Raw genomic sequence first — 17,587 nt, 5'->3', positions numbered from 1 at the left:
TTATTATTATTATTATTATTATTATTATTATTATTATTATTATTATTATAGTGTGATGTAGAGCTGCTGACTTCACATCTGTCAGTGTGCTGTAGAGCTGCTGACTTCACATCTGTCAGTGTGATGGAGAGCTGCTGACTTCACATCTGTCAGTGTGCTGTAGAGCTGCTGACTTCACATCTGTCAGTGTGATGTAGAGCTGCTGACTTCACATCTGTCAGTGAGCTGTAGAGCTGCTGACTTCACATCTGTCAGTGTGATGTAGAGCTGCTGACTTCACATCTGTCAGTGTGCTGTAGAGCTGCTGACTTCACATCTGTCAGTGTGATGTAGAGCTGCTGACTTCACATCTGTCAGTGTGCTGTAGAGCTGCTGACTTCACATCTGTCAGTGTGATGTAGAGCTGCTGACTCCACATCTGTCAGTGTGCTGTAGAGCTGCTGACTTCACACCTGTCAGTGTGATGTAGAGCTGCTGACTTCACACCTGTCAGTGCGATGTAGAGCTGCTGACTTCACATCTGTCAGTGTGATGTAGAGCTGCAGGCCTCGACAGAGAACAGTGAAACGTTCCTCACAGTTTGTCTTTAAATGTTTTGTTCTGTCACTTTAATTTCATGTAAAACAGAGAAAAGCAGCAAATCTGCACATTTGAGTCTGAAATGAGAATTTAAAGACGTTGATTAAGTTTCTGCGGATCGTCGCAGCTGCAGTCTGATATGATTTCAAACATTCTGTAATAAATATTAATCACTTTAATCATTAACATTATGCAAGTTTCAGTGTTCAGAACATAGTAGATTATTTTATACATTATTCAAGGTTTTAATAATGAAGTTCTCCATTTTGTGATCAATCACACACACAGACACACACACACACAGACACACACAGACACACACACACACACACACACACAGCACACACACAGCACACACACACACAGACACACACAGACACACACACACAGACCACACACACACACACACACACACACACACAGCCACACACACACACACACAGACAACACACACACAGACACAACACACACAGACACACACACACACACACACAGCACACACACACACACAACACACACAACACACACACACAGACACACACACACAGACACACACACAACACCGACACACACACACACATCACACCAGACACACACACACAACACACACACACACACACACAGACACACAACACACACGACACACACACACACACACACACACAACACACACACACACACACACACACCACACACAACAACAACACACACACAACACACACACAGACACACACACACACACACACACACACACACACACACACACACACACACACAACACACACACACACACCACACACACACCACACACACACACACACACACACACACACACACACACACACACCACACACACACACACACAACACACACACACACATACAGCACCACACCACACATACACACACACACACACTCACACACACTACCCACACATACACCACACACACATACTACAACCACTCAACACACACATAACAACACACCCACACATACACACACACATACACACATACACACACTACACACACTACACACACACACATACACACACTCAACACAACCCACACAGCACAACACACACTCACATCATATCTAACACACACATACACACATACACACGACACACACACATACACACCCCACACACCACACACATACACACACACACACCACATCCACACATACACACTACAACACCCCACACACCTACACACACACACACACAACCACCTACACACATGACACATACACACATACACATACACACCTCACACACATACAGCACTACCACATACATCACCTACCCCCATCACACACTACAACCATACCATATCACCACACAACACACAGACACCACCACACGCCACGTCACACAAGACACACTACCAGCACACTACACCCACACACACACACACTACCACACACCCACACACACCCACACCCACACCTACCACACCACACACACCCTACACCAATCACACACACACACACGTAAACATACACACAGCACAACACCCCACCCCCACTACACACTACACAAACATCACACACTTACACGAACACACACAAACACCACATCACATAATCACACACATCACCATATCACATCACACAAGACAAACAACACACAGACACATCACACACACTCACAAACACCTCACAGAGACACACACACACAACACACCACCACAACAATACACACATACAGCACACATAACACATACACACACATACACACACAACACAACACACACACCTACACACACACACACACTACACACACAACACACACACACACACACACACACATCACACACACACACACTCACACACACACACAAACACACACACACACACACACATACACACACACACACACACACATCACACACACACACACACACACACACACACACACACATAACACACACACAACACACACATACACACACACACACGTCACAACACACACACACAACACACAGACCACATCACACACACCACACACAACTCACACACAACACAATACACACACACTAACACATACACCCACACATACACACAGACACCCCCATACACACTACACACACACCCATACCCACACATCACACACACCCAACATACACACACACCCCACACTCACACACACCCCCACACCCTCACACACACACACCCACACACCTACCCACCCACCACACATTACCCACACACACACACTCACACACACACATACACACACACACACAGACCACACACATACACCCCATACACACACATACCCACATACAACACACACACAGACACACCACACACACACACACACACACCCTCACACCATACTAACACACACCTACACCACACACACCCACCACACAGACACACACACCCACCCACACATCACACACACACACACACACCAACACCCCCATACACACACGACAGACACACCACCCCCAGACACAGACACACACCCCCCACACCACACACACACACATACACCCACACCCACACCACACACACCTCACACAGACACACACACCCACACACATACACACCACCACACATCACACACACACACACCCACACACACACACACCCCCCACACCCACCCACACACAACACACACCTACACACATCCCCCACACCCACACCCCACACACACCCCACACACACACCCATACACACACACACACACACCCACCACCACACCCACACACACACCCACACATACAACACCACACACCCACCCCACACGCCCACGGCAGGTCGGTGCGGCGGAGGACAAGAGTTACATCTTTATATGTGTGAAAAACAACTTTCAATGATTTCTTTTGTTTTCTGACAAACGCTTTCGACTTGGTCCAAAGTGAAACATCAACAAGCAGATTCTAATTATTTAATGTTTCTCTCTCGTCTCCTCTGAGGGTTAGGTTTAGGGTTCAGGATTTAATATCCACAGAAATATAAAAAGGTCATTAAGATGTAGTATAAATCTCTGTTTCTCTGTTTTATTTAGTTTTAATTTAGTCCAAAATAAACATAAACATATTATAATATATTATTTTTCTGTTCTCTAACTTCTGCTGCTGTGATCCTGAAGGTTAAATAAATATATTTATAAATATTTGATATATATTTATTTTATGTCTATAATAATCTTTTTAAACTACATTTGAATCAGACGCCTTCATTTTTATTTATTTTATTTTCCGGGAACGTTATCAAACTGGTGCCGACCAACTCTTCATGTTATCCTCGTCGACATTGTTGTATCGTTAACGGTCACAGTTGGTGTTTAATGACGTCATCATCATGACGTGTGATCACGTGTTCGGACACACGTAGGTAAATAAAGAGGTCACACTCTTGTTCATCACTTCATCTCTGTGACAGTGAAATGTTTGTGGCTCTTCTCCATCCAGAGCTGCATTTATTGCTCCTCCATATAATGCGACAGGTTTCTTTGAGATGCAGTAACATCGTCTCACGTCCAGGACGAGGGGATGGTGTCGTCTGCCCCTCGTCACGCAAACATAACATTTGTTTCCCTCCTCTTCATCTGCAGTCGCGTCGTGATGACTAATCTGGAGTCTATTTACGGGACGTCCCAGAGCTCAGCAGTCGTTCATCACCGCCCACGTGTGATGGAAGAAAAGAAGAATCTGTCTTCTTCATGTTATTCATACAAATGAGCTTCGACTTTTCAAAGGCACAAATTATTGTTAACGACTCCATATATATATATAATAATCTGGAGTCGTTCAGAGGTTATATATATATATATAATAATCTGGAGTCGTTCAGAGGTTATATATATATATATATATATATATATATAACAACATTCTCTCATTTCTTAAAAACAAAGCAGCTCCAACTATAGACAAATAACAGAGAGACTTCTGACTCGACATTTAGCTCTGGTGAGGGGGAGAGTGACGAGGGAGGGGAGAGAGAGGAGGGAGAGAGAGGAGGGAGAGAGAGAGAGAGAGGAGAGATAGCGAGAGGCGGAGAGAGAGAGAGAGAGAGAGAGAGAGAGAGAGAGAGAGAGAGAGAGAACCTTCTCTTCTTCTTCGCTCGTTCTCTCTCTCTCTCGCTCGCTCTGCTCGTACCTTTCGTCGGCCGGCCTCTTCGCTATCCGCGCGCTGCTCGCTTAATCGTCGTCTTCTTCTGCTTCTTCTCGCTCGCGCTCTCGCGCTCTCGCTCCTCTCTCTTCCTCTTCTTCTCCTCTCTTTCTTGTTCTCCTGCTCTGCCTCGCTCTTCTTCTCTCCCGCTCCTTCCCTCCTCTCCTCCTCTTCCTCTTCTCGCGCGCTGCGCTCTCGCTCGCCCCCTCTTCATTCTCGCGCTCTCTCCGCTGGCTTCGTTACTCTTCTCGACTCTTCTCTACTCTCTTGCTACTCGCGCGTCTCGCTTCTTCCTCTGGCTCATCTCTCTCTCTCTCTCCGAAGCGCTGCTCTCTGCTTCCTCGGCGCTTCTCTCTCTCGTCTACTCTCTGCGTCCTCGCTCTCGGGCTCTTTCTCTCTCTTCCTCCCCTCTCTCTCCTCTCGCTCCTCTCGCATCTCTCTCGCTCCGCTCTTCTCCAGCTTGGCTTCTCGCCTCTCGCGCTCTCTCTCCTCTCTCGCTCTCGCTCTTCTCGAGGCGCTGCGCGCTGCTCTCTCTCTTCCTCTCGCTCGATCTCTCGTCGCTCTTCCTCGGGCTCGCGGCTTCTTCGCCTTCGCGCTTCTCGCTCGGCTCGTTCTGCGCTTCGAGCTCGGCGATATAGGCTTCTCAGGCTCCTGCTAGACGAGCTCTTCGCTGCAGGGCTCGGAGAGGAGAGAGTTTAAACAACAAGTCACATGATGAGGAGTGTGTATAGTGTAAGATATAAAGATAACTGGCACTTTGGTATAAAGTTTAAAACACGTCTCTGATCTCAGTTATTTAATGACCCCCCCTCGTTAAGCTTCGTCCACTCCCCCCCGGCTGCAGGTCTGAGTCTCCTCGATTATATCAAAAGACTAATGTTCTCAATTGTTTATAATCTGAATTAAACAGTTCTTAATGTTCCTCATTTGGCAGAGTGACCTGCTCCAACCCCCTGCAGGACCCGGAGAGGCCTAAGACCAACGCTTGGAAACCAGTGCAGTTACATGTGGAGCGGGACAGACTGTGTGCCGTCGTCGCAGCGGTCGTCCTGCGTCTGATTAAAACTCTTAAAATGTCTTCTGACGAGAGGACAGAAAAAGAGTTTATTTGGTGGGAGGATTCAGAAGAAGAGTGAGGACAGATGGAAGAACATACGGGGGAGTTCTGAAGGAGCACAAGTCTACAGGGGAAATAGGGAATGACATTTCAATCTCCATCAGGTCTGATGTGGGGGGGGGGGGCCTCGGGGAGCAGAGAGGAGAAGTGTGGTGGACAGCACAGGGAGATGGAGATAACACCAAACACTATAGGGGAATGAATGGAGTGAGTGTGTGTGTGTGTGTGTGTGTGTGTGTGTGTGTGTGTGTGTGATAAGAGGAGCTGGCATCTCACATGTACCTGCACATCAGAAACTACATCAAACTTTCCCCGAGTGCGATCGACCTTCCGACAAACATGTCGACTGCTTAAAGAAATGAGTCGGCGAGAGATAAAGCTTCACGTTAATCCTGCAGACACTCAGAGTTCAGACAACGTTAACATTGTCTGCACAACTCCCCGTAACTCATGACTGAACCCACTGGAGCTACTACGCGTTCCTGCACGTTCCTGCACGTTCCTGCACGTACTGCACGTTCCTGCACGTTCCTGCACGTCCTGCACGTTTCTGCACGTTCCTGCACATCCTGTACGTTCCTGCACGTTCCTGCACGTTCCTGCACGTTCCTGCACGTACTGCACGTTCCTGCACGTTCCTGCACGTCCTGCACGTTCCTGCACGTCCTGCACGTCCTGCAAGTTCCTGCACGTTCCTGCACGTCCTGCACGTTCCTGCACGTCCTGCACGTTCCTGCACGTCCTGCACGTCCTGCACGTTCCTGCAAGTCCTGCACGCACGTTCCTGCACGTCCTGCACGTTCCTGCACGTTCCTGCACGTCCTGCACGTCCTGCACGTTCCTGCAAGTCCTGCACGTTCCTGCAAGTCCTGCACGCACATTCCTGCACGTCCTGCACATCCTGCACGTTCCTGCACGTCCTGCACGTCCTGCACGTAGCGTTCTGCTGTCAAGTCGTTCGTGATATTAAGTTGAAACGTGTCCAGAAACGTAGATTAGTTTGTAAAGTTAGTTATTATCATTAATCCTGATAATAAGAAAGCTAAAGTCATATTTTAGTGGCTTTAGAGAATAAACAGAAGCCGCCAATTATAAACAAATAAATAAATAATTCTATAAATAAGTAAATATAACATGAAATGTCCCAGAAATGAAGAAGGCGTCTCTTAATCGATAATTATTTATATTTTGCTTCTTTATTTATATTTGTATTAATTTACCTGTTTATTTACATTCCTATTTACTTATTATTTTATTAATGTATGCATATAAAATAAAATGTATATGTAAAATAACCTAATTTGTTATAAATAGTTATAAAATACTTCTTTGTAGCGTCCGTGTTGTTTCCACAGTTAATACCTTCTTGTGATTATTGAGGGGGAGAGGAAGGAGGAAGGGAAGGAAGGGAAGGGAAGGGGAAGGGAAGGGAGGGCAGGGAAGGGGAGGGACGAGGGAAGGGGAGTGAAGGGAAGGGGAGGGAAGGGAAGGGAAGGGAGGGACGGGAAGGGAAGGGATAGGGGAAGGGGAGGGAAGGGAGGGAATGGGAAGGGGAGGGAAGGAAGGGAAGGGGAGGGAGGGGGAGGGGAGGGGAGTGAAGGGGAGGAAGGGAAGGGGAGGGGGGAGGGAAGGGAAGGGAGGGGCAGGAAAGGAGGGAAGGGAAGGGGAGGGAGGGGGAAGGGAAGGTGAGGGAGGGGGAGGGAAGGGGAAGGGAAGGGAAGGCCGGGAAGGGGGGGGAGGGGAGGGGAGGGGCGGGGGGGAGGGAAGGGGAGGGAAGGGAGGGAAGGGAAGGGAAGGAGGGAAGGGAAGGGGGGGGAGGGGAAGGGGAAGGGAAGGGGAGGGAAGGGGAGGGAAGGGAAGGGAAGGGAAGGGAAGGGGAGGGGAAGGGGGGAAGGGAAGGGGAAGGGAAAGGAGGGACGGGGGGGGAGGGAAGGGACGGGGAGGGAAGGGAAGGGAAGGGACGGGGAGGGAAGGGAATGACCGGGAAGGGAAGGGAAGGGGGGGAGGGGAGGGAGGGGAAGGGAAGGGAAGGGGGGGGGGAGGGAAGGGAAGGGGAGGGAAGGGGAAGGGGAGGGAAGGGGAGGGAGGGGAAGGGAGAGAGGGGGAGGGACGGGAGGGAGGGAAGGGGAGGAAGGGGAGGGAAGGGAAGGGGAGGGACAGGGAAGGGGAGGGAAGGGAAGGGGAGGAAGGGAGGGAAGGGAAGGGGAGTGAAGGGACCGTGGGGGGGAAGGGAAGGGAGGGGGGGGGAGGGAAGGGAAGGGAAGGGGAGGGCAGGGACGTGGGAGGGAGGGGAGGGAAGGGAGGGAGAGGGAAGGGGAGGGAACTTCTTTCTTTCAGGTACTTTCGTTCCTTTCCTTTACTTTCGTTCGGTTCCTTTTCTTTCCTTTTCAGGGCTTCCTTTCGGGATTTCCTTTCATTGACTGGGTTTCTTTTCTTGGAGGTCCTTTCATTGTGGGCTGGGATTTGGACTTCCGGGACATTGACTTTTTTTCTTTTCTTTCTTTCTTTTGAAGGGCCGGGAAGTTAAGGGGAGGGCTTTCCTTTTCTTTCCTTTTTTTCTTTTCTTTTCTTTCCTTTCCTTTTTTTTCTTTTCTTTCCTTTCCTTTCCTTTTCTTTCCTTTCCTTTCCTTTCCTTTCCTTTTCTTTCCTTTCCTTTCCTTTTCTTGATCTCACAACATAAACATCATCTTTAAACTGGCGCTATCTATATTCTGCCTTTGAACTTGTGTAGAACGATGTTATATAAGTGTTGGACATATAATTATTCCACAGCATGTAATAATTAAAATAAATGAAAGATGATAAAGAGATGAATCTGTGCAGCTCACAGAGGTTGATACAGAAGCCAATAATAAAAGATGAATAAACACCTGCAGCACCTCAGCGCGGAGGTGAAGGTGCGCATTCAAACATTCATATTGTTTATTGTCATTGCTGCAGCTCTGTATTGATTAATCGCCTGTAAGATACTCGCACGTACATTTTCAGGAAAATTACTTGAAAGTCTTCAGAGTTCATTAAAGTCTCCTTCATCCCGTTAAATATTGATTGTTTTACTGGCGAGTGTTCGCAGAGCTCCACGGAGCCGCTGTTCATCAAGGTTAACGTAATGTGTTGTATAAATGATGTTTGTTCACCGTGAACTCTGCCTCGTGAGACGTGTTGCTGCTGCACGCTTACAAAATAATTGTTTTAACTTATCACTATGAAGCACATGTTGATTGTTAATGTCTGTGGAGTAATGGCACCTTTGGTTCCACACATTATCGCTTTGCAAGTCAGAGGCGTTTCCCTTTCACAATAAAAGACATACAGAGAACATTTCTCTCAGAGGCAATGTAAAAAAACATTCTTTCCTCTAAACCAGGGGTCGGGAACCTATGGCTCTTTCGATAACGCAATGTCGCGAAACCGAGCAGAGGAGAAACTGCACAAAGCAACCAGTAGACCGGGGGGGGGGGGGGGGGGGTGACAGACATATGATATTTTCTCGCGGATATAATTGCCTTGAGTTTGACACCCGTGCAGTAAACACTGAAACGTGCACATAAATGAGATAAATAACGTAAGTGTTTAGTTTATTTAATAAAAGAGCACGTGTTCAATGAAACACTGATACTGCTATTAGTACTCGGAGACGTGTTATTCTTAAAAAATGCACGCATAAAGTTGCATTCAAATCTATTAAATATATGGCTCTCAAGGAAATACATAAAAAAATATTTGGCTTTTATGGCTCTCCCAGACAAAAAGGTTCCCAACCCCTGCTCTAAACTGTCAGTAACAGATGCAGCCTACTTATTACAAATACCAGAAGTGCTTCATTTATACTTCTGTAGGATTCTTACGGTTGTTTCTTTGGACAGTTTGGCTAACGGCTAACGGCAGTCATGTTGCTAACGACATGTGTTGTACGTTAGATTAAGTATCCGACTGTAAACTCTCAGCTTGTGTCTTCCTCCATCTCCCAGAATGCAATGAGGGTTTACAACAACAAGTTCTCTCTTCGATGTTCATCAACAAAGAAACACAAGAGTCTCCTGGATAATTCAAGTTTGTTGTTGGGAACAAAAACACAAAACCACAGTTACTGATGTCGTAATGTCGTGATGTGATGTTGTGATGTCGTAATGTCGTGATGTCGTGATGTTGTGATGTGATGTCGTAATGTCATAATGTCGTGATTTCGTGGTGTTGTGATGTCGTGATGTTGTGATGTGATGTCGTAATGTCGTAAGGTTGTGATGTCGTGGTGTCGTGGTGTCGTGATGTCGTTATGTCGTGATGTCGTGATGTTGTGCTGTAATGTCGTGATGTCGTGATGTGATGTTGTACTGTCGTAATGCCATGGTGTCGTTATGTCGTGATGTTGTGATGTAATGTCGTGATGTCGTGATGTCGTGATGTTGTTATGTTGTGATGTGATGTCGTAATGTCATAATGTCGTGATTTCGTGGTGTTGTGATGTCGTGATGCCTTGGTGTCGTGGTGTTTTGATGTTTTGATGTTGTGATGTTGTGATGCCTTGATGTCGTGGTGTCGTGATGATGTGGTGTCGTAATGTCATAATGTCGTGATTTCGTGGTGTTGTGATGTCGTGATGTTGTGATGTGATTTCGTAATGTCGTAAGGTTGTGATGTAATGTCGTGATGTCGTGATGTTGTGATGTAATGTCGTGATGTTGTGATGTTGTGATGTCGTGATGTCGTGATGTTGTGATGTGATGTTGTACTGTCGTAATGCCATGGTGTCGTTATGTCGTGATGTGATGTCGTAATGTCGTAAGGTTGTGATGTCGTGGTGTCGTTATGTCGTGATGTTGTGATGTAATGTCGTGATGTCGTGATGTTGTGATGTAATGTCGTGATGTCGTGATGTCGTGATGTCGTGATGTCGTGATGTTGTGATGTGATGTTGTACTGTCGTAATGCCATGGTGTCGTTATGTCGTGATGTTGTGATGTGATGTCGTAATGTTGTAAGGTTGTGATGTCGTGGTGTCGTGATGTCATTATGTCGTGATGTTGTGATGTAATGTCGTGATGTCGTGGTGTCGTAACGTCGTTATGTCGTGATGTTGTGATGTAATGTTGTGATGTCGTGATGTTGTGATGTGATGTCGTACTGTCGTAATGCCATGGTGTCGTGGTGTTGTGATGCGATGTCGTAATGTCGTGATGTCGTGATGTCTGTGATGTGTGATGTCGTGATGTCGTGATGTTGTAATGTCGTGGTGTTGTGGTGTCGTGATGATGTGATGTCGTAATGTAGTGATGTCGTGATGTTGTGATGTCATGTCGTGATGTTGTGATGTTGTGATGTCGTGGTGTCGTGGTGTTTTGATGTTGTGATGCCGTGATGCCGTGGTGTCGTGGTGTCGTGATGTTGTGATGCCGTGATGTCGTGGTGTCGTGGTGTTTTGATGTTGTGATGTTGTGATGTTGTGATGCCGTGGTGTCGTGGTGACGTGGTGTCGTGGTGTTTTGATGTTGTGATGTTGTGATGCCATGGTGTCGTGGTGACGTGGTGTCGTGGTGTTTTGATGTTGTGATGTTGTAATGTCGTGATGCCTTGGTGTCGTGGTGTTTTGATGTTGTGATGTTGTGATGCCGTGATGCCGTGGTGTCGTGGTGTTTTGATGTTGTGATGTTGTGATGCCGTGATGTCGTGGTGTCGTGGTGTTTTGATGTTATGATGTTGTGATGCCGTGATGTCATGGTGTCGTGATGATGTGGTGTCGTAATGTCATAATGTCGTGATTTCGTGATGTGATGTCGTAATGTCGTGATGTTGTGATGTAATGTTGTGATGTCGTGATGTTGTGATGTGATGTTGTACTGTCATAATGCCATGGTGTCGTTATGTCGTGATGTTGTGATGTAATGTCGTGATGTCGTGATGTTGTGATGTGATGTCGTAATGTCATAATGTCGTGATTTCGTGGTGTTGTGATGTCGTGATGTTGTGATGTGATGTCGTAAGGTTGTGATGTCGTGATGTCGTGATGTCGTGATGTCGTTATGTCGTGATGTTGTGATGCGATGTCGTAATGTCATGATGTCGTGATGTTGTGATGTGATGTTGTGATGTTGTGATGCCGTGATGTCGTGGTGTCGTGGTGTTTTGATGTTGTGATGTTGTGATGCCGTGATGTCGTGATGATGTGGTGTTGTAATGTCATAATGTCGTGATTTCGTGGTGTTGTGATGTCTGATGTTGTGATGTCGTAATGTCGTAAGGTTGTGATGTAATGTCGTGATGTCGTGATGTTGTGATGTAATGTCGTGATGTCGTGATGTCGTGATGTCGTGATGTTGTGATGTGATGTTGTGATGTTGTGATGTGATGTTGTAATGTCATAATGTCGTGATTTCGTGGTGTTGTGATGTCGTGATGTTGTGATGTGATGTCGTAAGGTTGTGATGTCGTGATGTCGTTATGTCGTGATGTCGTGATGTTGTGATGTGATGTCGTGATGTTGTAATGTCGTGATGTTGTAATGTCGTGATGATGTGATGTCGTAATGTAGTGATGTCGTGATGTGATGTCGTGATGTTGTGATGTTGTGATGTTGTGATGTCGTGGTGTTTTGATGTTGTGATGTCGTGGTGTTTTGATGTTGTGATGTTGTGATGTCGTGGTGTTTTGATGTTGTGATGTTGTGATGCCGTGATGTCGTGGTGTCATGGTGTTTTGATGTTGTGATGTTGTGGTGTCGTGGTGTCGTGGTGTTTTGATGTTGTGAAGTCGTGGTGTCGTGGTGTCGTGGTGTTTTGATGTTGTGATGTCGTGGTGTCGTGGTGTTTTGATGTTGTGATGTGATGTTGTGTGCACATGATATCACAGCGCAGACAAACCTCTAAAGTTTTGCAGCTGATTGCATTTGTGTGTGTAACAAAGTCTAGATGCAGAAACTTTGCAGAGAGAAAAGGGAAACTGAAAGGTTCAGAGCGACGAGGTGCAGAGAGAAACTGTTTAGGATTTAATATCTCAGTCTGTCAGTTTGGTGTTCTTAAACGCACAGCGTAAAAGAGGACGGCATGTTTTAACATTTGCATCCGTTCCCACCAACTCTCTAAAGACACTCACTTCACTGTAACTGTGTGAGTATGTTTTGCAATGAGGCTGATTTGCATAGAAACGGCTCAATTTTGGTCCAAATGTCTGAATATATCCTCATTTAAAAAGGTGTAAATATGACAGGAGCAACTAGTTAGCAGACATTAGCCTCCACTCCCACAGTATGCTAAAAGCTGCTTCTTCTTTGGAAGCTTGTGGAAAGTTTTCAAGATCCTCAATCTCAACGATCTCTCTAAGGTTGCAGGCACAATGTGATCCTCCTCCCCCAGAAAAAGGCCAACGTCAGACTGAATAATGGTCACAAAATGTTAAGTGTGACTATCCGGCTGCATCGCTTCAGTTTTGACACATGTAGGCGATGTCGCCTTTGCACCATCCCGTTCCGGTTCTTTGGCTGAAGTGAAACTGTGAACTCACCCTCTTGATGTCCTTGCCGAAGGTCTCGCTGAAGCTGGAGCCGAGGATCTCAAACTGGACGTGAGAGTTGATGCCGCCGTCCTTAAAGTCCATCGTACCTGTCAGACCTGTGATGTTGCCCTGCGGGGCGAGAGACACAGAGAGAGGACACGTTTACTTTCTCTCTGCAAACTTTTCAACTTTAATTAAGACGATAATAAAGATGATCAGAGTCTCCTGTATCTTGACCTCTCACTTTTATTCGACTCATCCACTTGTTATTGCACACAAAGCTTTGAGATGGATCAATAAAGTGTGTCACCGCTCATGTTTCTCTACAGTCATTAGTAGCATGTTGGAAAGCACAGATGACGTCATGTGACAGACGTCAGAAACCTTCACACGTGTTGTTTCGGACACATTTAGTTGTTCGTGTGGAGGCCGCGCACGCTGCAGCACTAAAGGAAAGAGCAGAAATTAACGGCTACTTTATTAAACTATATTTTATCTTGTACCCGTTGTAAAAGAAGCCTTGGTAGCATTGTTAACTTTAATGTTCATGCAGATAAAATATAATGAGGTGACAGAGAGAGGCAAGGAGACAGTTAGAGGGAGGACATATTAAAGGGGGGCAAAAAGAGGAATACAGGAGGGGGGTACAGGTGAAGAGAGGAACAAAAGACATTCTTACTTTTACATTTAAAGCTTTTATTTAGGTTTTCGAACGAAGCTCTGAATGTTTGTCGTCATATTTTATGATGTAATCACCGTAAAAAAAGGAAACATATATTATTTGTTACTGTGGTTGTATAAATGCTTCTGTTAGACCGTTAATACAGGTCAACTGCAATACTGAAACTGAAAATGTTATATCATATCAAATGAAATGCAGATGTTTCGCAGCCTGTGAGAAAGGTTCCTGATGTTGCTGCTGCAGAACAAGATATTAATGCTCTGAATTCAACAACCTTATTTTAATGCAAGATGTTAACATTAGCAAGATTGTAGCTCAACATGAAAGTTACAGGTCTGTTCATTTAATTTCAGGTAAAAATGTTATTCATATTTCTGTGAATAAAGATTTATACGGATGTGACATTTGACTTAATATGAAAGTAAAAACAGAGCTTTGTTTGATTCAAATATGTTGTGGGTAAAATCAATGAATAATCGTGGTCTCAATATTGATCACCATAACCGGGAAGCCCTGAGATAAAACATGTTTATTATGTTTTTATTGGAAATGTTTGGATCACATGAGTCTGAATCCACCGCTGGAACACTAATTACATTAATGTAGCTTCATCTTTATATGCAACTGTGCACAACTGACCTCCTTTAAACACGTACGTAGCTTTAAACTGTTTCCCTAAAGCCCTGAAAGCCAGCGTGGAGACAAAGACAAACAGCGTCATCACTGCAGAGGACTTATTGTGGAGCGTTTTGCTGTTGTGACCTTTGAAATGTAATGCTGCCGCCCTTTCCTGCACCTTTAATATCAAGCTGCGTCCTGTGAAGCTGCGCGAGCTGCTAAGCTGTGTGATATTGGTGCTAGATTGATAACCGCGAGGGACAGAAATCCCCATGGAAACCACCAGTCCAATAAAGAAAAAGGACCAAAAGAGATTATTAAATGAATCATAAGTTTATTAATCAATGCTCAGCTTTATTAATGCATGATTAGAGATGTCTTGTTGATCAGCTGCTCGTACAGCGTGAGATGTATGACGTGTCATGTTAAATATCAGCCAGACTGAAAGAGCTGAATTTCAGTTTCACTGAAAGGCCACGGATGAAATGTCGTTTCATGACTTTCATGTAAAGCAAGACTGAAGACTCCCATCACTGCAGGCCAGCGAGCTAAATGTTCTTCTGTCAGCCACAAAGGTCGCAGTCATCGTCACCTGGAGGAAAATAATGTTTGATAATGTTTGTTTTGGTTGGCGAGCCGCTTGCTACAAAGTCAGCAATGCTTCCAGTCCTCCATCTGTCTCCCAACAATACAGAAATATAACTGTAGCACCTTGTGGCTGTTTGTACCGCGGGCAGTGTTTTCTGAGCTAGAGTATGTCCAATTCAAAAGAGACAAGGTCATGAGAGCCGCAATAAAAGATAAAGTTACAGACACGGAGGCAAAAATTAAATGACAAATCATTTAGCAATAAAATAAAATGCTGCATGTTTTAAAGAACAGAACAATGTTTCTATTTCATCAACCTACAAATGGAGTGTTAAATGCATAGAACTAGAAATGTAGTTGTAGTATTACAACATACAAATAATGTAAAAGACATTTTATTATTAGTCAGGAAGTGTCAAACAGATGGAGCTATTTTCCTTTACTTCCAGATATAAACATTTACTGGAAAGCTTTTATTCACTGTAGGCAAAAAACTCATTCAACTGGGAGCTAACATGAACCAAACTGTCTTAGTCGTTTAACTGAACCGTTAGCTAACATGAACCAAACTGTCTTAGTCATTTAACTGATCCATTAGCTAGCATGAACCAAACTGCCTTAGTCCCGTTAGCTAGCATGAACCAAACTGTCTTAGTCGTTTAACTGATCCGTTAGCTAACATGAACCGTTAGCAAACATGAGCCATTAGTGAACATTAACCGTTAGCTAACATGAACCAAACTGTCTCAGCCGTTTAACTGAACCGTTAGCTAACATGAACCAAACTGTCTTAGTCGTTTATTTGAACCGTTAGCTAGCATGAACCAAACTGTCTTAGTCCCGTTAGCTAGCATGAACCAAACTGTCTTAGTCGTTTAACTGATCCGTTAGCTAACATGAACCGTTAGCAAACATGAACCGTTAGCAAACATGAGCCATTAGTGAACATTAACCGTTAGCTAACATCAACCAAACTGTCTTAGTCGTTTAACTAAACCGTTAGCTAACATGAGCCGTGAGCTAACATGAACCGTTAGCAAACATGAACCGTTAGCAAACATGAGCCATTAGTGAACATTAACCGTTAGCTAACATGAACCAAACTGTCTTAGTCGTTTAACTGAACCGTTAGCTAACATGAACCAAACTGTCTTAGTCATTTAACTGATCCATTAGCTAGCATGAACCAAACTGCCTTAGTCCCGTTAGCTAGCATGAACCAAACTGTCTTAGTCGTTTAACTGATCCGTTAGCTAACATGAACCGTTAGCAAACATGAGCCATTAGTGAACATTAACCGTTAGCTAACATGAACCAAACTGTCTCAGCCGTTTAACTGAACCGTTAGCTAACATGAACCAAACTGTCTTAGTCGTTTAACTGAACCGTTAGCTAGCATGAACCAAACTGTCTTAGTCGTTTAACTGATCCGTTAGCTAACATGAACCAAACTGTCTTAGTCGTTTAACTGATCCGTTAGCTAACATGAACCGTTAGCAAACATGAACCGTTAGCAATTATTAGTGAACATTAACCGTTAGCTAACATCAACCAAACTGTCTTAGTCGTTTAACTAAACCTGTTAGCTAACATGAGCCGTGAGCTAACATGAACCGTTAGCTAAAATGAGCCAAACTGCCTTAGCCATTTAACTAAACTGTTAGCTAACATTAACCACTAACATAGTCCTTATGTCCTTATGTTGCTCCTCAGACAGTAGAGAGCAGATCTGCACCTTCTTTACAGGCTTGTATGTGAAGAGACTGACCAGCCTGATGCATAAATAACTAGTCTGTGACATTAATTCATTAGTAGCTGCTGGTAGACAACGAGTTTCACCACACAGATGGGCAAACATCTAAAAAGCTTTGCATCATGAGTGTGGTGTCTCCTCTACATTCAGGCTGCGGACTCGATGTACACACATCTATTCAAACATATCTTCTCTCTATATACGACGTGGTGATGTTGTGCAGGAAAACAGCTTCTGCCAAATTGAGACTGCATAAACTACTTTCTGACACAGTGGTGAAATGTGTTTTTATGGTTGCAAAGGTAAATTCAAAGAGTCCTTGAAGCACCCGCTGGGCGCAGACGTGCAGAAGTAAATCACATTCCCTCTACATACGAGAAACACACCCGCACTTTATGGTTGTTTAGCTTCTTTTCGTTGTGTTGTTTGTCTTTGTGTTTGTTTTGATTCTGGATAATGAGCACTTTTACTTTTAAGTACAGGTGATATTTTTTGCAGTTTTACTGCAGTAAGACTTTGAATGTAGGAATTTCACTTAATTAAAGATCTGAATACTTCTTCCACCTCTAATAATGTTTCACAAACAGTCGTATTTTCAGGCGTTCTGAAGCTCTTACAGAAGGTCTGATTAATTG

General features: G+C 44.8%; 1 protein-coding gene across 1 annotated transcript in view; it reads right to left on the bottom strand.

Moving 5' to 3' along the window:
* Positions 1-17,587, bottom strand: part of LOC115024424 (glutamate receptor ionotropic, delta-1-like) — a 198,116-nt gene that overhangs the window by 42,222 nt on the left and 138,307 nt on the right. Inside the window, exon 6 of the mRNA XM_029455944.1 lies at positions 13,321-13,440. Within this exon, the coding sequence (XP_029311804.1) occupies positions 13,321-13,440 (120 nt within the window). The remainder of the gene's footprint in view (positions 1-13,320; positions 13,441-17,587) is intronic.

This window comes from Cottoperca gobio, chromosome 19, assembly GCF_900634415.1.
Source record: "Cottoperca gobio chromosome 19, fCotGob3.1, whole genome shotgun sequence".
Taxonomy (NCBI): domain Eukaryota; kingdom Metazoa; phylum Chordata; class Actinopteri; order Perciformes; family Bovichtidae; genus Cottoperca; species Cottoperca gobio.
This window is presented reverse-complemented; position numbering and strand designations above follow the sequence as displayed.